Source organism: Lontra canadensis, unplaced genomic scaffold, assembly GCF_010015895.1.
Source record: "Lontra canadensis isolate GAN:19392208 unplaced genomic scaffold, GSC_riverotter_1.0 scaffold72, whole genome shotgun sequence".
NCBI lineage: Eukaryota > Metazoa > Chordata > Mammalia > Carnivora > Mustelidae > Lontra > Lontra canadensis.
In genome coordinates this window covers 1,280,350-1,301,244 of record NW_022631066.1, presented here as the reverse complement: position 1 = coordinate 1,301,244, position 20,895 = coordinate 1,280,350, and the positions used below count along the sequence as shown (strand labels likewise).

General features: G+C 44.6%; 1 protein-coding gene across 7 annotated transcripts in view; it reads left to right on the top strand.

The window, feature by feature from the left end:
* The first annotated feature begins 2,593 nt into the window (after positions 1–2,593).
* KIAA1217 (KIAA1217 ortholog) overlaps positions 2,594–20,895 on the top strand; it is a 289,157-nt gene continuing 270,855 nt past the window's right edge. For 5 of the 7 annotated variants that reach the window (XM_032880813.1, XM_032880817.1, XM_032880812.1 and 2 more), the window contains exons 1-2: positions 2,785–2,854; positions 11,544–11,827. In XM_032880813.1, coding sequence (XP_032736704.1) covers positions 2,785–2,854; positions 11,544–11,827 — 354 coding nt within the window. Of the gene's footprint in view, positions 2,855–11,543; positions 11,828–20,895 lie in introns of all 7 variants that reach the window. The other 2 variants (XM_032880810.1, XM_032880809.1) reach the window with 1 other exon arrangement.

Here is a 20,895-nt window from a genome sequence, read left to right as displayed (position 1 = left end):
GGTTTCTTCCAGAAAGAACATTTCCACAGTAACAGCAATGACAATCATAGTATTTTTCATGAAGATCTGAGTTACTGAGCTTATGGGGATTGTAGAAAACAGTATTTTCTAGAGACCCCTCTCAGAGAACCCGACAATCAGGTCCTAGTAAGGTCTGCGTGCTCTGGAGAGAGATGTGTAGAATAAGTCATTGCCAAGGCATCAATACAGTACTTTCTCGAATTGTTTTCAGTTCTTGCTCTCAAGGAGAAGGAACAAAGGGCTCAGTAACTAGTCTGGTAGAAGCTTTCCCACGTAGAACGGTCAGAAAGTTTAACTATTCAAGAGAATGTGATTTACTGTAAATACGTGTCTAGATGGTTGTGGTCCTTAATGATGTATGTTAATTATCTTTCCTGGTAATGCCTTTTTCTTTGGTGCATTCCACAAAGAGTTTTGCTTGGAGGAGTATCTATACCGCCTGGCCTGCCAGAGGCCTTGCCTGTGGGGGAGGGGAGGGTCCCAGCAGCTCCAACACATGGTGGGCAGAGGGGCTTGCCTGGGCCGCCTGGAAACTAACCAGAGTTTAGAACTGGTGGGAGAGCTGTCCCTCTTTTACCCATTTGGGGATCAAAAGGGCCCTGCCCTCACATTTTCCAAACAGCCCCAGGAAAGCGAAATCTATATAATAAAATGGATCTATTTTTTTCCTGCCTGGATTGAAAGGCTTCCCAGCCGGCTGGGTGCTGTTGGTTGGTGTGGACTGCCATTGCAAGCACGCTGTTGTCTCCTTCATCCTGGGGTTTTTCCCAAGATACTGTGTCAAGTGGCAGGTGGGAGCTGTTAGGAATAGGCTCTTCTCACACCAAAGCAAGTTTGGTTTGCGTCCGAGCCCATGGACATCTGGTGTAGACCTGCGCTCTGGCTGCAATGTGTCTCTCCCTTTCTCCCCCACCCCCTTGCCTCCACCCCAGTCATTTCTGGCATTAATAATTTGAAGGCAAATACACAACAGCTACACAAGGATCAGGATAATCTGGGCCTGGGGGCCTGAACACGGATCCCTCCTTCCTGAACATTTTGTATCTGAGAAAATAGTAAGGTTGAAACAAGATTCATCTGGTGTTTGCCTGCGGGGAACCAGTACAGAAACTGTGTAAGATTAGTTCCTCCTTAAAGCAAGATTACCCGGTAATTCTGTTACAAAGTCGCGGAGACCTTGAGCTCTGTCAACTCAACTGCTGTATTCATGCTGGCAGGCGTAGCTTTAACTTTCTAGAAGATTCACCACCTCTTGGATTTCAAGAAAAATCCTGAGGAGTTTCGAGATTTCTTCTTCCCTTCCTGACGTGAGTTTGGTTCCCTCTCTGACATGGCCATTTTCCTTTTGGCCTGTATCCTTTGTCCTTTAAGGGCTTCCACATCTTTTTGCCCTAAATGGCCAAATTATGTCCCCCACACTGCCAAAACACACAAGTGACTCAAGGTCAGAATCTGGAGGATAGGCCAGCCATTGTTCTGGTGGCTTCTTGAGCTAAATTAATCTAAAACCTTGTCCGAGTGGCCTATTAAACTGGGTCAAGGTATGGTCAGCAGGCTAACCATTGTTCTTTTTTTCCCTTCCAGTGATGGGGCCACTGCAGATGATAATATCACAGTCCTGCTAGTGATTGTGTGACTGTTAGACGGCTGGAGTGGCAGACCTAATGTTGCTTAAAGTATTTTCCCATCGTGTGTGTGTGTGTGTGTGTGTGTACATTGTGCCTCCTATTTTCACTTTCTGGGAAATTTGCCAGGTTTTCAAGGACTGGGTAGAGAACAAAATAAATATTTGTAGATAGTTTAAAAGGAGACTGGGTATGTTGGATGCCACTCTGCCTATCCAAAGAAAAGCAATGTTATTGCCTTTCGGATATTTTAAAGTAATTAACTTGAGAACCCCAGAAGGTTGATTTTACTAGTTTACTTTTCAGAGTTGTGACCAAGGTGTGTGTGTGTGTGTGTGTGTGTGTGTGTGTGTGTATTGGGGGAGAGGGCCGCAGTCGGAGCCTAGGCAAATGAGCACAAACTCCTTAAAGTTCAGCTGAAGTGACTGAAATTGTGCGAAAAGCAAACCACCTCTCTGTATGTGTTAATCAGGTTCGAAAGTTAGTGCCAGAAAGTGTTAACAACATTCAGCATACACGCTTTGTTGTTGTTGTTGTTGTTGTTTTTTAAGGGATTTCACCGAAATTTGGGGTGTTCAGCAGTTGGCTGTTTAGTAACACGTAAATCAGCCTCCTTGGGAGGCTCATTCTGTGTCTGAGATTAAAGCAACCGGAGACCGGGCGTTCAGTGCCTGCCGCTGAGCCTGTGTGAAATGCTTTCCTTCCCGGGGCTGCGGAATCTGGGCGGTCTGCAGCGGTGCAAACAGGCGGTCTGGGTCCCGGGTCGGGAAGCCCATCACCTGTTGGGGCCTCGGGCGCGCGCGGCGCAGGGCGGGCCCGGGGCAGGGGCAGGGGCTGCGGGCGGCTCGGAGAGCGCAGCCTCCCCCCCTCCTTCCTCCGGGACCGTCCGGCGGGCGGGCGGGCGGACGCGGGGACGCAGGCACGGAGGGACGGGGGCGGCCCGACGCTGCTGGAATGCAGTTTTCTCGGGCGGGAGAGACTTTGCACCGGAGTGGAGAACAGTTCGGGGTGGGGTTTCGCACGGTCCCCTCCCCGCCCCCCGCCCCGGGCCCCCTTCCAGGCGCTTGCTGGGAGCTTGCAGAACGGCGCTCTGAAGTTTAAAGAGCGGCGAGCAGCTTGTGCCGCGGGCGGAGGGACAATGGAAGAAAACGAAAGCCAGAAATGCGAGCCGTGCCTTCCTCAGTCAGCAGACGGCGGACAGAAGCAGGGTAAGTAACAGACTCATTCAAAGATGGAGCTACGGTTCCGCGCGCTCCTCGCCGCGGGCTGCTTTTTAGAACCCGCGACGCGGCGCCTGGCGGGGGGAACGCGCGTTTCTCCGGCTGGCGTGCGTTTTGGAAAGCGCGTGGAGAGCTGTGATTCCTTGGGTCCGACTTCGGCTCTGGCAGGCTTTCCTTAAACAGCTAGAGAAGTGGCGTGGGGATGCCGCGTTGGTAGCACAGGGAGCAGTCAGTATGTGTTGTATCTCTAGGCGGTGACAAAATATATCGCTAAAAGCAGCTTTTTCATACTCGAGGCTCCCAGCCGTGGGAGAAAGGAGCTGTTTCTGGGCAGCTGTCTCGTATGGGAAGGCAGCGTTTCCATTCATTGATTGGGGGGATCCCAGGAGGCGAAGGCATGCTGGGTTGCACGTTTTGCAGAGTTTGAGAGTTAAATTACAGAGTTTAGGGATGTTTTATTTTGCAGATCGGAACAGCAGGGGAGCACGGGTCCATCCGGATGATAGATGGAGCTGTGCGGAATCTCTGCATGCTTTAATTCAAAAGTTGGGAGTTGTTAGACAATTTGGGTAGATTTTCTCCAGGCAGTTTTCCTTTAATTGTGTTTGTGATAGACTTGTCTTTTCCGTAGGGAGTTTCCAGAAGCTTATGTTGCTCCGAAGAAATTGCACAGGGGGGGTTGGGTGGAGAAGGGACTTCTCTGCCCTCCAGTCAGTGACGTCTATGATGCCAAAGCCTATCATATGGTATCATATAGGCAGCTTGTTCCAAAAACCCGCACAAGCCCGAAACCATCCCCGCCCACCCTACCCCAGGTTCATCCAGGGGCCAGTTAGGAACTAAGAGAAGCGTTTGCGGGGCTGCCGTGCTCTGCGTGGGAGTAAGGATTATGCACAGGGGAAAAGGTGTGTGTTTTTAAAAGGCAAAAGGGAAGTAACAAATGACTCATACGCACTGAAAATGCAAAACTAAGCTAGACTGAGGAAAATGGAATTACAAGACATAGAAACCGCCCCCCCCCCACCCTCCCATCCCCCCTTACTCTTGCGGGTGAAACTCAGGAAACTTTAAGCTTAGTAAACCCGGGAGAATCCCCCCATTTTACAGTCGTCAGTCTAGGTATCTGTGCTTGTGCTTCTAAAACAGAGCACTCTTCCTGGAGGGCGCCTGGTCGGTGGGGTCCGGTGGGAGATAAGGCTCCCTTCCCTCCCTTAACTGATAGGACAGGATCCTACCGCAGAGACTGAGTCTTCCGGCCTCTGTTAAAATCAATGACACAGAATCTAGACGGGCAATTAGAATGGGACCAATTTAAGAAATAACTTTCAAACAACCACGGCAATTCAAAGATGCTTCAGAGGCTGGAGATGGTTGGGCTGAGGGAATGTGATCACTTTATTTACTTACTCATTCATTCAATGAATATTGAGCATCTGTTACGTAGTAGTTACTGTTTTAGCTGCTGGGGACCCAGCCGTGAACAAAGTAGTTGGAAAATACTTGCTTCATTGAACTTATGTTCTAAGAACCGAGTTTGGAGGAAAGGGGGTAGGAGAGAGAGGAGACAATGAACAGATAAATGAAATATATAGCATGTTAGATGGCAGCGTTGCCAGATTTAGCAAATAAAAACACAGGATGCCCAGTTAAATTTGAATTTCAGATAAACAATGAATTTTTTTTTGTATAAGTATATCTCATGCAATATTTGGAACATACTTATGCTAAAAGTATTCCTTGTGTACTTGAAATTCAATTTTAACTGGGTATTTCATATTTTATCCAGCAACTCTATTAAATGGAAATCAGACAATAGGGAGCCATAGGCAGGAAAAGGGAACAGGGAGTATGGAGAGAGGGTTATCAGGGAGACCCTCACTGGTGTGTGTTTGAATAAACATCTGAAAGAGGCTAGCGAGGAAATAGGCAAGAACTTGTTGGAAGAACAGCAGGGACATGGAGAAGGATGGGAGGAAAGAGGTTAGGAGGTAATCCCAGGCCAGATCACACAGGGCTATGAGATGATGCCAGAGATTTGAGCTTTTTTTTTTTCAAAAGAGGTAGGGAGCTGCTGGCAGGTCTGACTTGTCATATATAAGGGATATTGGGTGCTGCACTGACAATAACCCAAGTGGGGGCAGGGGAGAGGCAGAGAGACCATCTCGGAGGCTTCTACAGTAAGCCATACAGAAGCTTGGACCAGCGGGCAGTAGGACAGGTGGTGATAAGAAGACAGGTTCTAGATGTATATTGAAAGTAAAGTCAAAAGAATTTGCAGAGGGATTAGATGTAAGATACAAGAGAAAAGGAGGAGTCCAAGATGATTTCAGAAATGTCTGTCCGCCTGGCTGGAGGGATGGATTTGCCATTTACTTACATAGGAAAGAAAGCATTTGAGTGCAGCAGAGGAGAGGAAAGGGTGTTTCTGGCTTGGAAATGGAGGAGACCAGGAAGTCCTTTGGATAGGTGAGGATGGAGATGTTTATCTCACATCTAGATGTCCGGAATGCTGATAGCTGCATGGATATTCTCCACCAGAATTGAGAAGAAAGGTCTGGGGCTTGTGGAGGATCTGCTGGGATTGGGTCTGTGTGTATAGGTCCCAGTGCGCTCTGGGGCACTTGAGCATTTAGAGGTCAGGGAGGTTGGAGTGGGGGTGGCTGGAGAGATTGTAAGGGTGAGAAGTATTCAGGTTAAATGTGCCGGGTCCCACTGAGTTCTGTAAAGGAGGACGGCTTCTGTTTCAGGTGTACGGTAAGTATGAGGACCGTAGAGGGAGGCCAGGCCTCTGCTCACATCACCTCTAACACCCCATGCCCGCTCCTAGCCACTCCTAGCCACACCTGATGGTATTTGTTTTTGTATCTGTTTCACTGGATTACAGCGCGGAATACCAGGGCTGACCAGGTCTCCATCCTTAACATTCCCTCTACCCAACACACCAGCCATGTAGAAAGCACTCAGTAAGTATTTCTTGAACAAAAGGCTAATGATCCCATCCCAGGGCTTGGAGTTTACCCGTCAGTCTCCTGTAGGTAAGGATCCCCTGGGTGATCGTGTAACTTACTATCTAGACCCAGACACTTTTGAAAGTGAAACGGCACCCTATAAATAATTTTGCTGGGATGGCAGTTGTAACGCACAACTGTTTAGGCAAAGCGGGGCATACGGTGACCTCAGGAATAGCTCTCATCAGCGAGGCTTCCGTGGCTGGATAAGCAGCCTGCTTAGGCTGGCAGCAGTGTGAGTCCGTACCTCGAGGTGCACCGCACCGAGCAGGCACTCGGTAGTTATTGGCCGAATTGCCGTCTAAAAATTTGACGCTCCCTTTGAAGGCCATGGGCTCCTCAGAGCTATTCTGGGATGTTCCCTGGGATGTGTCAGCCCCCAGCAACCCCGAGGTGTCTGCTTTTCCCTCCGGCCCCTAAGCTCTTGAAACCCTTGGGCAGGTGAAGTGTACTGTCCACCTGCTTGCCTCCCCCAACCCCTGATTCACCAGTGTTTCAAGATAGTGTTTGCTTTGGGGGGGTAATCGTTTTGCAATATATAAATGTATCAAACCAGCACACTGTACACTTTAAACTTGCAAAAAAAAAAAAAAAGAATGCATTGGCAGTGCCCACTGCCCATCGGGGAGTCCCTGATATTCAAATCTTTGCTCAGAACTCTAAAACTGCCCCATCGGTCTCTGCCTCTTACCTGTTTCATCCTTCTGAGCATTTATTACATATTATTTGTTCATTGTCTGCGTCCTTGTTTGTAATATGGATCCGCTGTGAGGCAAAGGGATTATCTCTGTCTTGATCACAACTTCACTGCATTTCCTAAGTCCTTTTACTGTACAGAGCAGACACTCAAGACGTATTTTTGAGAATGAATGAATGAATCATCCGACCAACACTTGAGATGAGAATACTTTCCTGGGGAGCAGAGGGACTGTTCCTCTTTTGTCTGAAAACCCATACCAGAAAACTTCTCTGTCACTTACTTAATTTTTCAGGATTTTTAGGTGAATAATTATCATGGTCTGATTTCAGCTGCAGTTTCTGTGCGAGTTCATGTATGGGGGTGAGCTGTGGGATGGTAACAAGAGAACTGGCCAACCGAGGAACCCCATGGGCCCCCAGCAGAATATGTGATCTGTATTAGTCAGGAGGTTAATTGTAACAACCCTGAAATCTGTGTGGTTTAGTCAGTGTTAATTTTTTGAACACAATGGAATGCGGACATTCCTGGCCAGGTGGATCTCCTGAGCGCCCAGCTTTAGGCTGGCTCTGGGACCCATTCCCCAAGGCTTTGGCATTTTCCACTGGAGCCATGGCATTCAGCTAGCCAAAGAAGAAAGAGAACCAGCAAGGACGATTATTCAGGAAGCCTGAGGCGGGGACTAAAGGTGTCTCACCTCACTTGCATTGACTGGAGGAATTATTAGTCCAAGACCCCCGCTAGATGAAGGGTCCTGGAAAATGCAGTCTTTCTGTGTGTGTGCAGCAGGAGGACACTGTGGTGTGAAGACACAGACGGACAGGATACTGTCGCTGCCACAGGGAGTTGGGACAGACAACCAGACAAAACAGCAGTTTCTCACGATGTTTCTATGGCCAGAGAGGAACTTGGCACGGTTTTAGAGATAGCTAACCAGGAGCCACTGTAAAGAAGTGAGGGGCTCCTTCTCAGAGAGGCCGTGGCTTACCTAGTCTTCTCTCGGGAGTAAAAATCCCAGGGAAATGTGGTTGCTGGCTCTCAGGGAGAAAGCGGGCGTGGAGTGTCCCAGTGATGCAGGTGCCCAGACTCCTCGCTGTAAGTCAGCGGACCTGGTTGAAGCCATCCAAGCTGTGGCTCAGGGGCCCCGTGGGCTCCGGCCCATGGGATAACTTGCTGCATCTCTGCCCTTTGAAACTCTCAGGTGCTTCTGCCCTCCTCACCCCTACTTCTGCTCCACGGAAGGTTGGAGGGGCTGTTCCCTGCCCCAGGCTCCCGTTGTGCTCTCTGCCCTGCTCCCAGCAGCTACAAAGGACTCACCCTGGGCTGGGCAGAGGCTGGGAGCGGCAGGAAGGGGAAACTGAAAGCCGGTCTTCATGCTCCAGCCCCGTTCTTTGTTTGGCACGGATTCCCAGAATAGCGAGCCCTGGGACACACCCGTCCTTAAACGTTAGCACCCAAGCACATTCCAGGCGAGAAATAGAACTTTATTTCTGTGTTGATGGCTTTGTGAATAATGAAGAACTGGCCCGGACTCAGATCCCTGACTCCACAGCTATGGAACTGGGACTCCGTGTCCTTTGCCCTTTCTATCCCTGCTTAGGAGTTGGGGCTCCTCAGGCGAGAGATCATATTCTCCCCGAAAAGCCTGGAATGGTGAAATTGTCACTTCTACTTCCGGCGCGGAAGTCGGCAGCGCCCAGGAGCGGAGCCTCCCTGGGGAGAAGGCTCGGGTGATGGGGACGCGTGTTCAGGGTGGCTTTGTGTGGATTGTGGTGTTGGGTTGTTGTTGGTGGTGCCTGGGAGGACGGAGCAGGTGCCTGGTGGTCGGATGGGAAGCAGATGGGGCCCATAGCTGAGGGAGGTAGAGGGCAAGAAGGTGAGACACGGGGAGGAGTGAGCCCCACCGGCTTCTGGATGTCTGCCAGGGGACTGTGCCCCCAGCCATCGGTGCATTAGTCATCGGTGCTGTTCGCTGCTTTCCACCAATTCACGTTAAACCTTGTTAAGCAACTGGAGACATTTTAGAAGAATCCACCAGAGAGAGAAAAAAATAATGGCAAAGTACCATAAGGTCGACAGGACCTTGCAGAGCAAAGTGTTAGGAAAAAAATAGGAGTTTAGAGTGTTGGCAAGTCGGAGCTGTCCAAAGGTGAATGGTGACAGAAGATGGACCCTGAACGCCTCCCCTCCCCCTCCTGTTCCTTTCCCAATTTATCTGAAGGAAGAAAGCGGAAGACTCTTTTCAGTCTCCACGGGGCTACTGTTCTGGCTGCCTTGACCTATCCTGAGGAGTCTTGGATGAAACAGCATAGTTCTTGGGAGTCTGTGTGACAGAGCGAGGCGGAATGGAACTTTCTGCCCCTGTTGGTGTGGAAGGTTCCTGAACGTTTATCCGTGTGCTTGTCTGTGTGTGTGCCCACTTGAGGAAGTCACCTTTCCAGAGATCCAGTCCTGCTCATTAATCTAGCTGTCCTGGATAATTTTGAAAATATGTTAATGATGTCAAAAGTAATCGTAAAAATCTGTTTAAAAGTCAACAGCGTTACATCAAGTGTACAACAAGTTTTGGGCTAATATAAAACTCATGTGCACGCATACGCACTCCAGAAGCTAAAGCTAAACCAGATTGCGCACGTATTTACCAAGCTGACATATGGCATTTTCTGCATCTAGCTTCACTCAGCGGATCCTGTTCCTTCTGTTTTATTCAAGAAGACACCACAAAGAAGGTAGCTGTCACGTGAGTGCACGTCACGAGAAGGCAACCTAAATAAATAATACAGTTCATCTCTCAATATCTTTTTAGTCTATAGTTCCATCTTCCTCCCCTTCTGAATTTACTGCTTAAACGCGTGAAAAGTAGGAGAATTAACCAGTTTGGCTATTTTCTTCCTCCCTTTCCTCATCGGTGTTGATGGAGATGCTATAATTAGCAATGTAATGAGAAATGAAGAGTAAACAAGAAGAATTATTCCCAGAACACTCTTCTAGGGATGGAAAAGCAGAGTAGGAAAGCCAGCCTGAGTTTAAAACGTTTTCGATGCCTAACCAAAGGGTGTTGTACCTAGAGTTCTGTAGAGAGATGTTTCTAGACAGTGAGGTGGGGAATGTGTTGGTGGCGTTGCCTTTAGACGAGCTCGTTTATGCATAAGCCGGCCACTCTGGGTGTCTCTGGTGTAAAGTCTTATTTCTCTGTCTGAGACTCTAATCTAGAACTTTCAAATATTAGGTCTCTTTTTCTGCACCTAACTTTTTTTTTTTTGATAAAGTTTAATTTATTAAATTTTTTTTATAAACATATAATGTATTTTTATCCCCAGGGGTACAGGTCTGTGAATCGCCAGGTTTGCACACTTCACAGCACTCACCATAGCACATACCCTCCCCAATGTCCATAACTCCACCCCCCTCTCCCAGCCCCTCTCCCCCCAGCAACCCTCAGTTTATTTTGTGAGATTAAGAGTCACTTATGGTTTTCTCCCTCCCAATCCCATCTTGTTTCCTTTATTCTTTTCCTGCCCTCCAAACCCCCCACGTTGCATCTCCACTTCCTCAAATCAGGGAGATCATATGATAGTTGTCTTTCTCCGATTGACTTATTTTGCTCAGCGTAATACCCGCTAGTTCCACCCACGTCATCGCAAATGGCAAGATTTCATTTCTTTTGATGGCTGTATAGTATTCCATTATGTATATATACCACATCTTCTTTATCCATTCATCTGTTGATGAACATCTAGGTTCTTTCCATAGTTTGGCTATTTGCACCTAATTTTTTAAGATCAATAGTTAACAAATGGAAACGTCTTTAAAAAGTAGGTTAAAGTAGATTTTAAAGGATGTAGAGCTAGAAGACTCTGTGTATCTGTTACTAGTCCACCATCTTCATTTTATCACAAAAACAGTGAGGCTGGAAGGGATCTAAGTCTAGCGTGAAAGGCCGAACTCCTGAGAACCCCCACTCAGTGCTTTTTCCTGGGAATTCAGTGAACGAGGACACTCTGTTTGGCCTGCATCTGTGTAGGGTGTAAGAACTCTTCCTTACAAAGATAATTTGAATGTTTATAACATTCTCCTGCTGTTCGCAGGTTTTTGAGAAGTAATTGCCTTGTTCTTTTCAGTTAATGGGAATATGCAAACCCAACAACCCATTTGCCAACCATCGAAAATGAGCAGAGATCCCCTGTCCGCGTCCGGCAGGGGAAGCATTGTCATTGCCTGGCTCACTTGCTCCCTTCTAGGTGGAAGTCAGCTTGGCCTTTAAAGCCCAGGTCAGAGGCAGGGTCAAGCCCAAGAGTCAAGTTTTAGGCCATCCACACGTATCATATCTCTTCCCTTTTCACTGTGTGTTTTAAAGTCCGCTTCCCATAAAATGTGTCTAAGCCTTTCCATTCCCTCCATTCTTACCTGATGATAATATTAACCTAATAATATTCCATTTGTTTGCTTTATCTGAATTGGCGGGGGAGGCTGGATTTTGTAGGTGGTTTACCCATCAGTGATTATGATAGCTTTTTTTGGTCTTGGGGATGAAATAAGTGTCTCAGATTGTAGAAATGTAAAAGTCCTGTTACCAGCATGAAATTGTAATTAAAAATAAAGAAATAATCAGAACCACTGGAATGAACTTTTCTATAATTACAGATGAAGGTAAGGGGTAACCCAGTAGCCTGCAAACTAGTCTGACGATGTGTTCTTATTTTGAGTAACCTCAGGGAAGAGTCAGAAATAGCCCACTTTTTTCTGCAACTTTTCCTTTTAGTGTGATTTTTTTTTTTTTTGTAGTTCCTTTGATTGTTGATTTTATTCCCCCTTCTTGCCTTAAAAAACAAAAACAAAAACAAAAACAGAAACACCTGCTAGGTTACACTTACACATGAACAGCCACCACAAACCCTCTCTGTATTCGGTAAATGAGATATCTATTGAGACCATTAATTATGAACTATACTTGGTTCTTTTTGCCTTTCAGAACAAGGAAAAAGCAGTCTACATGTAACGTCCTTAGAAGATGCAGAATGCCGCCGAACCAAGGAACGCCTCTCTAATGGAAACAGTCGTGTTTCAGTTTCCAGGTCATCCCGCAACATCCCAAGGAGACACACTCTAGGTGGGCCCCGAAGTTCCAAAGAAATCCTGGGAATGCAAACATCTGAGATGGACAGGAAGAGAGAAGCTTTCCTGGAACATCTGAAGCAGAAATACCCCCATCATGCCACCGCAATCATGGGCCACCAAGAGAGGCTGAGAGACCAGGTAGGAACATGGCACCATTTTGCTGTGCACAGCTCATTCTGAAATGAACATGAGGGAAAGCAAAGTGACCGGCAGTTCAGAGGGGGAAAAAACAGTTGAGTGGATTGTGCCCACCGTTGGGTTGTTCCAGATCTGTTTTGGGCCTTGGGAGGAGAAGGCAGCCTGTATGTAGTAAAAGGTTTGACCTGAAAGCTCAGTGCTCTTGAATGCCAGAGAGGAGAGACCCAGAGAGTCTGTGGTTCCCCCCAAAAAAGTGTCCTGATGTTCAGCCACAAATACATCTGACATATAGGCAGTAAGGGGTATTACTCTCCTGAGGGAGGCCTAGGATCAATTACTGTGCACTCAGAAAGCACTTGAGTGCTTAGCACAGTGAATGAATGAATGAATATATGCATACATATATACATATGCATACATACATACATACATACATGAATATATGCATACATATATACATATGCATACATACATACATACATACGTTTTCAGGGTCAAGCGGAGCACAGAGGGGTAGACTTACGGTAAATGCCTTTTCCTTAGGAAGCTGACATTAGGGTTCAGTTTCTGCTCTTTTTTTTTCCCCCCTTTTAATCACAGATGTTTATCTTTTGCATTCTTGCGTTTCCACTGTCATCAGCTACCTGTTTTCTCAGGTTATCTTGACAGCTGCACAGATTACCACCCAACTGTGGCTTCGGATGTTTCTGTTTTTGTTTCTTGGCTCCGTGCAGTGACTTCTTTAGCAGACAGTACAGTTTTGGGGTCGCAGGAGATGCGAGGCCTCCCGTGTAGCCCTCACAGGCATGTTATCTGATTGACCTTTGAGGCTGGAGGACATGTTGAAGGAAGCAGAGCCCACTTGGCGATAGATGCGGTCGGGGAAGAGGGCTGGCTGTTACTGATTTCCACACTCCAGGTAGAGGGGCGCGTTTGCTGTTTTAAGTCAAATGTCTTGCCAGTTAACTGGTAACAAGAGTAATGTGTAACTAACCCAGCTTTTGGGCATCCATGGAAATGGAAATTGGCGTTGGCCTGAATAATTTGAACCTGTACTTCATCCTCAGTCTCATTTTATGGATTTAAATTCAACCTTCTCTTCTCTGAAAACTTTATTAGAGTGCCTAAAATTATAAAATGAGCTTTATGGGCTGTATGTTGGTTTTTTGTTCATGTTGCCAAAAGGCGGCAGACCCAGAAGAGAGAAGGGCAAGGAATCCTGGTTGATGTAGAGCTGATAAATTCTTCAGTAATTAAGAAAGTGGTGACTGTTTTCATTTCAAGTACAAATAGAAAATGTACCTATTATATGTATGTATGTATGTATGTATTTATTTACTCACTTGAGTTTTGTCCCACAGTTTTATAAGATATAATTGACATATATAAAAATATCCCTATTTTTTAGTTGCTGGTAGGGTCAGTATCCATATAAGTAATGCGTCATGTTTTTATGAGGCACCATACTTTATCCAAAGTGGTTTAGATTGAGGAAACTCAAACTTAGAATAGTTACAAATACACAGTTTTCTAAGGCAAAGTTGGAATTTGAATCTGGTTAAGTCTGAATTCAGAACCCTTGTTGAGTCCACTGTTCTGTAAGTTGATCATTGCCTATAGAGCAGGTAGTATGGCAAAAAAAAAAAAAAAAAAAAGAAAGAAAGAAAGAAAAGAAAGAAAAAAAAGCCTTCGTTTCCAAGGTTTTTGACTCATCTAATAATTAAATTGATGTAAGACAGATTAACAGGAGAAAAACAAACTAAAGTTTAATAATATGTATACTTCCTGTGTGTATATGAGAGAGACCCAGGAAAACTGAGTAACTCCCCAAAATGGCCAAAGCTATCACCTGAAGTACCATGTTCAACTAAAGACAAAAACAGTTGTTGTGGGTGGGAGTCAGTTATGGGAGGTTACCAGGAAAGCATAATAATCAAGGATACAGTTGTTATGACCTAAAATAATTTAGATAGTGTGCCTGACTCAAAAAAGGAGTTATTACTAGAGACTACTATTTCTCTAAAAGAACTATCTGTACAGCAGGAACATCTCTTCTTCTTGTTCTGTGAATCACCTTCCTCTCCTTTGAAGCCCTAAGCCCCTACCCCATTCCTTAGCTTAGGATGTCCTATAAGCCTCAACTGACCCTACATGTTCTTGGGTCTCATATTCTTACAGGGTTCCTATATATACATAATTAACTTTGTTTTTCCCATGTTAATATGCCTTATATCAATTCACCCGCCAAAAACTTGGAAGGGTAAAGGGAATTTTTTTCCTCCCCAACAGTCTGTACATGCGGTGTAAGGGACATGGTGAGGTTCTGTGTGTGTGTGTGTGTGTGTGTGTGTGTGTGTGAGACTATAAGGATAGGGGTGAGGGTAAAGGAGGTTAGGAAATTGATAGTGTGTTGAATGAGGAGGGAGAATATATTTTTTTAAAGTTAGAAATATATTCATTTTGCTGAGAAATTGAGAAGTTAGTATTTCAAAATGTATATTTTTCGCATTAAAAATATTTGTTATTATCATTACTGTTATTCATGATCTCATAATTATTGCTACTGCTATTATGAGGCTTTGGCTAAAACTCTCACATGGGAAGCCTAAATATAACATGAGGGGTTCATGGAATCAGATGACTGGGAATAATGACTGTGGCTTAGCGGCCTCAACCTCTGATCTCCTATCGCGTACATCTCCGTCACAGGTGTCTTCTGACCGTGGCTTGTCAGCTGTCCCTTTACTGGTAATTCAGGATGAATTCTTGGGTATTCCAAGCTGACCATTTAAAGGGGGAAAGATTCTGATGCATGGATTTGTGTACGTGTTTTTTCCTTCCATTGTTGTTCCTCAGATGAACCCTACTCAGCGTTGTGCACATCAGAGATAAGCTCAGGCAGTTCACGGTTTAGGAAATTCCTATGGACAGCACTTCGTCTTCTGGTTTTTCCATTCTTTTTCTCCTACTGTCTGTTTCCTCTTTCCTGTCCTCTTCTTCAGGACACCCTTTGTTCCTCCTTGACCTTCTTAAAGTGGATTATTCCAGGCTTCCTTTGCAGGAAGATCGTATGACCAGCCATAAGGAGGAATTCAAATAAACAGGTCTGACCACTTACCTAATATTGAGGTTCTAAATACCACATACTCTTCTGGTGGCTGTTTTCCTGGCTGCCTCCCAGAGAAATGGCTTTAATGAAAACACTGCCGCTGGGGGGAGTTTAAGAGTAAGATGGTAACCATGCTGTATCTAGCATCTTACATGAAATACCTGGGTATTAAGGGAATCCAGATTCCAATTCCTTGGGATTAAACCAAAGGAGAATTAGAGCATACCTTACATTTCAATCTCAGTTCAAACACTGCGAGATTCATGGTTGAAAACCTGTATTTGAGCCTTTGAAAATAAGTCAATCAAGAAATTTCTTGAGTCTGAATTACTGAAAAGAGGTATTTGAGCCTTTGAAAATAAGCCAATCAAGAATTTTCTTGAGTCTGAATTACTGAAAAGAGGTTTCCTTAACTTCCTTCTGCTGTCTCCTGAAAATGCAGATGACCATTAGTGCAGCATAATACTTATCTGCATAGTAGTGGCTTTTTTTTTTTTAAAGATCATATTTATTTATTTGACAGAGAGAGAGGGAGATCACAAGTAGGCAGAGAGGCAGGCGGGGGTAGGGGTGGGAAGCAGGCTCCCTGCTGAGCAGAAAGCTGGATGCAGGCCTTGATCCTAGGACCCTGAGATCATGACCTGAGCCGAAGGCAGAGGCTTAACCCACTGAACCACCCAGGCACCCTGCATGGTAGTAGCTTTAATGGTAATGACCCCCTGACATACGTGTGTGGGGCAATCCGAGCATGTAGCCACATCACCTGGCAACTGAGAGTTTGGCAATGAGGCCTGGCAGGGCTGGACTGGAATTCAGCCTCCACCATGGGGTAATTGTATGATTGGAGCTAAAGACTTTATCCTTCTCTGCTCTCATTCCCTCATTTGTCAAAGGACAATAACACCAGTATCACAGAGTACTGAAAAAGAAAGCCATGGGTCCTCTTACTGTTTCAAAGGCAGCTCCCTGCATTACAATATTCTGGTTGATGGGATCCAAAAAAGAGTCTCTGCAGCTCTTCTTTGCAAATTGGTATTCAAATTCTTTTTACATACCTGAAGATTGTTTTTTTCCATTGTCAGAGCATAATTTTATTATCTTTCTGGAATGTATTTGTATGTTTCCGTCATTAAAAGCTTAAAATTTGGATTTCTTTCACTTACTCATACCATATAGCTTTATTTGGCACCTGCCATGGTAAAAGCGTGATGAGATGTGGTCCCTGACCACATAAAGCATAAAGAAATAAAGCATTTGTATACGGATACCGATCCTTCAAGATCTGGCCCAGATGTCACACCTTCTGAGTTGGTCACAACATCTTTTTTTTTTTTTTTAAGATTTTATTTATTTATTTGACAGACAGAGATCACAAGTAGGCAGAGGGGCAGGCAGAGAGAGAGGAGGAAGCAGGCTCCCTGCGATGCGGGGCTCCATCCCAGGACCCTGGGATCATGACCTGAGCTGAAGGCAGAGGCTTTAACCCACTGAGCCACCCAGGTGCCCCTGGTCACAACATCTTACAGTACCTATATTACACTATCTAGTAATGCCTTTATCATACTTCTCTTTCCCATAGAGAATATACTTATGGAGGGCAAGAACCTTGTTTTAGTTACCTTTGTAAAGTCAGCATTTAAGGGAATATGCAACCTAAATAAAGCCTCATCATTGTTTGTTGAATGAAGGAATGAGATCGCCAATGTATTTCTAATACAATTAGAATGTGATAAGATGGGGCGCCGGCGGGGCTCAGTGGGTTAAAGCCTCTGCCTTCAGCTCAGGTCATGATCCCAGGGTCCTGGAATCGAGCCTTGCATCGGGCTCTCTGCTCAGCAGGGAGCCTCCTTCCCCCTCCCTTTCTCTCTGCCTGCGTCTCTGCCTACTTGTGATCTCTGTCTGTCAAATAAATAAATAAAAATCTTAAAAAAAAAAAAAAAAGATTGTGATAGGTACCATATGAGGGATAAGGGGGGGTGGGGGCAAGAATCCAAGAATGAAGAGATCATTTGCAGCTTGGGAAGTCCAAACAGACTGAGGCTAAGAAGCTAAGACAAGATAAGTAATTTCCCTCAAGTCAAGAAGCCACCATTTGAACCAAGGTCACAGTCTCTCAAGTCTGCAGTCTTTCTATTTGTTACTGACTGGTGTTTGCTTCCTCCACCTTTAGTTTTTCTGAAGTTTTGGTAACAAAATTAACGTAGATCACCGCAGGTCGAGCAATAGAGACATTTCGTGGCCATTTCTTTAAAAAAGATGAATCTTGGGGTGCCTGGGTGGCAGTTGGTTGAGCATCTGCCTCTTGGTTTTGGCTCAGGTAGTGAGCCGGTGTCGGGCCCCACGCTCAGCAAGGTGTCTGCTTAGGACGCTCTTTGCCTCTCCCCCTGCCCCTCTGCCCAGCACAAACACGCATACACACCTTCTCTCTCTCTCTCTCAAATAAGTAAATAAATATTTAAAAAATCATAAAAAATAAAAAGATAAATCTTAATTCCAGCATGCATGACATAATCATAGAAAATAGGTTCTTGTATATATTTACATTGAAAGGCAGTTACTTTTTTGAAGCAGCTCTGAGTTCCGAAGGGTCTTTACTTCAGCCGTCTCTCAGTCAAGGTTGCCGTGTAACTACACAATTTGGGAAAGCTCTTGTAAGTCTTCACTAACAAGCAAATGTCCATCTGTCCATCTAGCTGTCACCAACAGAAACCAGCTTTCCGCTCTTAGTCTCAGAAACCCTTCCGAAAATGATGTTTCAGTTTTTATTTTCCAGTTAATGCACTGGAAATAACTAGTCAATGAACTAGGTCTGTAGTATCTGCTTTGTGGTTACAATTCATTTATATGTAGTCTTTTTTTTTTTTTAAGATTTTATTTATTTATTTGACAGACAGACATCACAAGTAGGCACAGACGCAGGCAGAGAGAGAGAAAAGGAAGCAGGCTCCCTGCTGAGCAGAGAGCCTGATGCAGGACTTGATCCCAGGACCCTGAGATCATGACCTGAGCCAAAGACAGAGGCTTAACCCACTGAGCCACTCAGGCCCCCCCATTTATATGTAGTCTTATAGCTAATGTCGTGGACCTTGAGATGGAATGAGTAACACATTTTTAAAAAATATTTCAGACTTTTTATTAACATATAATGTATTATTTGTCCCAAGTAATACATTTTAACATGAAAGGTTACTATGTACTTCCATTTAATACAGTGAGTGAGAGAGACGTGAAGGTGTATTTTCCTTTGATAAGACATTGTGGAGGGGTCAAATAAGGAGATAACAATGTGAACAATAAAACTATCTGATAGGGGTCAGTAAGTCCAGGAAGCCTTCCCTCAGGCCAGGGCTACAGGCCATCTCAGTGCCTCACTGGGGCTGTTTTCTCAGTGCCTGGTTCCTTTGGCCCCACTTACCATTGTTTACCACAGTCCAGGGCGTCTGGTGCTGAAATGTGTGTCACCAATGGTGAAAGTGAAAATTAGGAAAAATTTTATAAATATATTTTTTATAAATATTTTTATAAATATTTCCTTTATTAATAAGGAAAATATTTATCGGTCTCTTTATTCACAAATACCCCAGGTTCTGATTCATGCTACTTTTTTTAATGACTTCTAAGAAAACTTTATTTATTAGTGAAGAGTTGTTCTATGGAATTTGGAACTGTAGGCTTTGGGTGAGACTCAACATTATCTGTTCTTTTGACTGACATCTCCTTTTCAGAAGGAATATCCTTGATTTTATCAAGAATCGTGGAACATTACCCAGTTAAAGACAGCGAGGAGAGATGTCTTAACTGCATTTGAATCAGAACAGCAGGTCTTAAGAATCAAACACTCCCTCAAGTTGGTAGAATAAAGGTATTCTTACTCCTGTTCCCTCCAACGTCACTGAAAAAAGTTAAGGGTATTAACAATGGGAAGAGAGAGGGAAATGTTCTCCATCTCAAATGAAGCAAGAAAATGATCAGGACCCGTGGAATAGCTTTGGGAGACTAGGGAATGTCTTCGTGGAGGCCCAGTGTGTGCAGACTGTAGAAAGTGAAAGTGGAGTTGATGGAAGAAAGTTTGCTACCAACAATTTGTATGTTCTTGACCTCACCTTCCACAGGTAAAGCTTTCCAGATGGAAAACAGGGTCAGTAGGAGAGAGGAGACAATGATGACCAGATCACAACACATCCAGTCACAGAAGGGCTGTGATTTAAATGGCTTTGCTGGGGGTCTGGGGGGCTCAGTTGTTTATGTGGCCGACCCTTGGTTTTGGTTCAGGTCATGATCTCAGGGTCGTGAGGTCAAGTCCCGCGTCGGGCTGAGTACTCATCGAGGAGTCTGCTTGAGATTCTCTCTCTTTCTGCCCCTTCTTCTCTAAAAATTAATAAATAATTCCTTAAAAAAATAAAATAAAGGGCTTTGCTGTGTGCCCCACAGACACTGAATGCCACAAACTGAAGCATGAGAGTGACACACTTTTAGCGCAAAACAAGTAACATTTTGTGGAGAGGGCGCTTGATGTCACAGACCAGAGGTGAGGGTGCGACCTGCCTCTGCTGACTCCTCCCTCCTACACACTAGTTTTCACACTAGTTTTCAGTAGCCAGCCAGCCCCATTCAAATGGGAATTCTAATACGAAAGAAGCCAATAAGAAATATGTACCTTTAAACTGATGTATTAGTCAGGATGGTCGTGATTATGCTGCACAACAAATAATCCCCGTGGGGGTTTTTGAGCCTTGATACCAAAATATTTATTTTCTCATGCATGCAGAGCTGGTTGTTTGGGCAAGTCTCTGGAGAAGCTGTCCTTACGATGACTTAGTGATTCGGGCTACGTCCATCAGGTGATGATGCTATCTTACGACACAGATTCCTAGTCTCCACTGCATAGGGGAGAGCACTAACAGTTCAGCACAGGCTCTTAAATATGTTAGCCCATTTGTCACTGTCCTTTATTGTAGCATCTTGGTTCTACAGGGATGTTTGACTTACCTAGATTTTTGAAATTTCTCCGTTTTCTGACATCAGCTTTCCCAAATGGCTTTATCTGCACATAGTACATCTGTACCTAACATGTTATATACTTCTCGTACAATAGCATCATTCACATTTATAGCTCATATAAATGTATTAACACATATTTACACCTATATGTAGTGGCATTTTTTGACTTAGTTTGGATGAACTTCTTCATATTATGGCAGAGTCTTAATCACACTGGATTACTCCTCATGTGGGAGATCCCGGGGTATCAGGGATACCTTGGGGAACTGATGTAGTCCCTCTGTCATGATGAAAACTCCAAATTATTCAGATTTTATTCTTTTTTTTTTTTTTTTTTTTGGAGATTTTATTTTTAAGTTACCTCTGCACCTGGTCCACACCTGGGGCTTAAATTCACAACCCCGAAATCAAGAGTCACATGTTCTACCAACTAAGCCAGCTGGGCACCCCAATCAGATTTTTTTTCTATCAGATATGTTCTAACCCAGTCACCCTATGTAAGTAAAGTGTTCAAAATTCCCAGATATGCATCTACGTCCATGGATATGTGTGTCAGGGAAGCCTGGAAAGTGAGGGGAATTGGAACTAAAGGTGCACCAAGTGGAAGCCTTTGGCCATAGTCAACATGTGAATAAAAGACTAAAGTTGTAAAGGGGCAAGTTTTTAACAATTATACGTGTTTTGTAAATATGTGAATACATACATGAAAGGTTTATAGATTATACTAAAGTAATAGACCTAGATAAGGCATTCCCCTTTAGAGTTATTAATTTCTTCTGATCCAAAAAGGAAAATGGTGAGAGAAGAGCCACGTACAGTAACAAAAACCAGTTGGCTGTGTGAACCAATGACGGAGTGTGCATTTACAGACCAATTTCTTGCCTACACCTTAAGGGAAAAGGAAACAATTTCTTGGCAGTTAAGAATCTCATACAATGTATATGCAGGAACTGCTCAT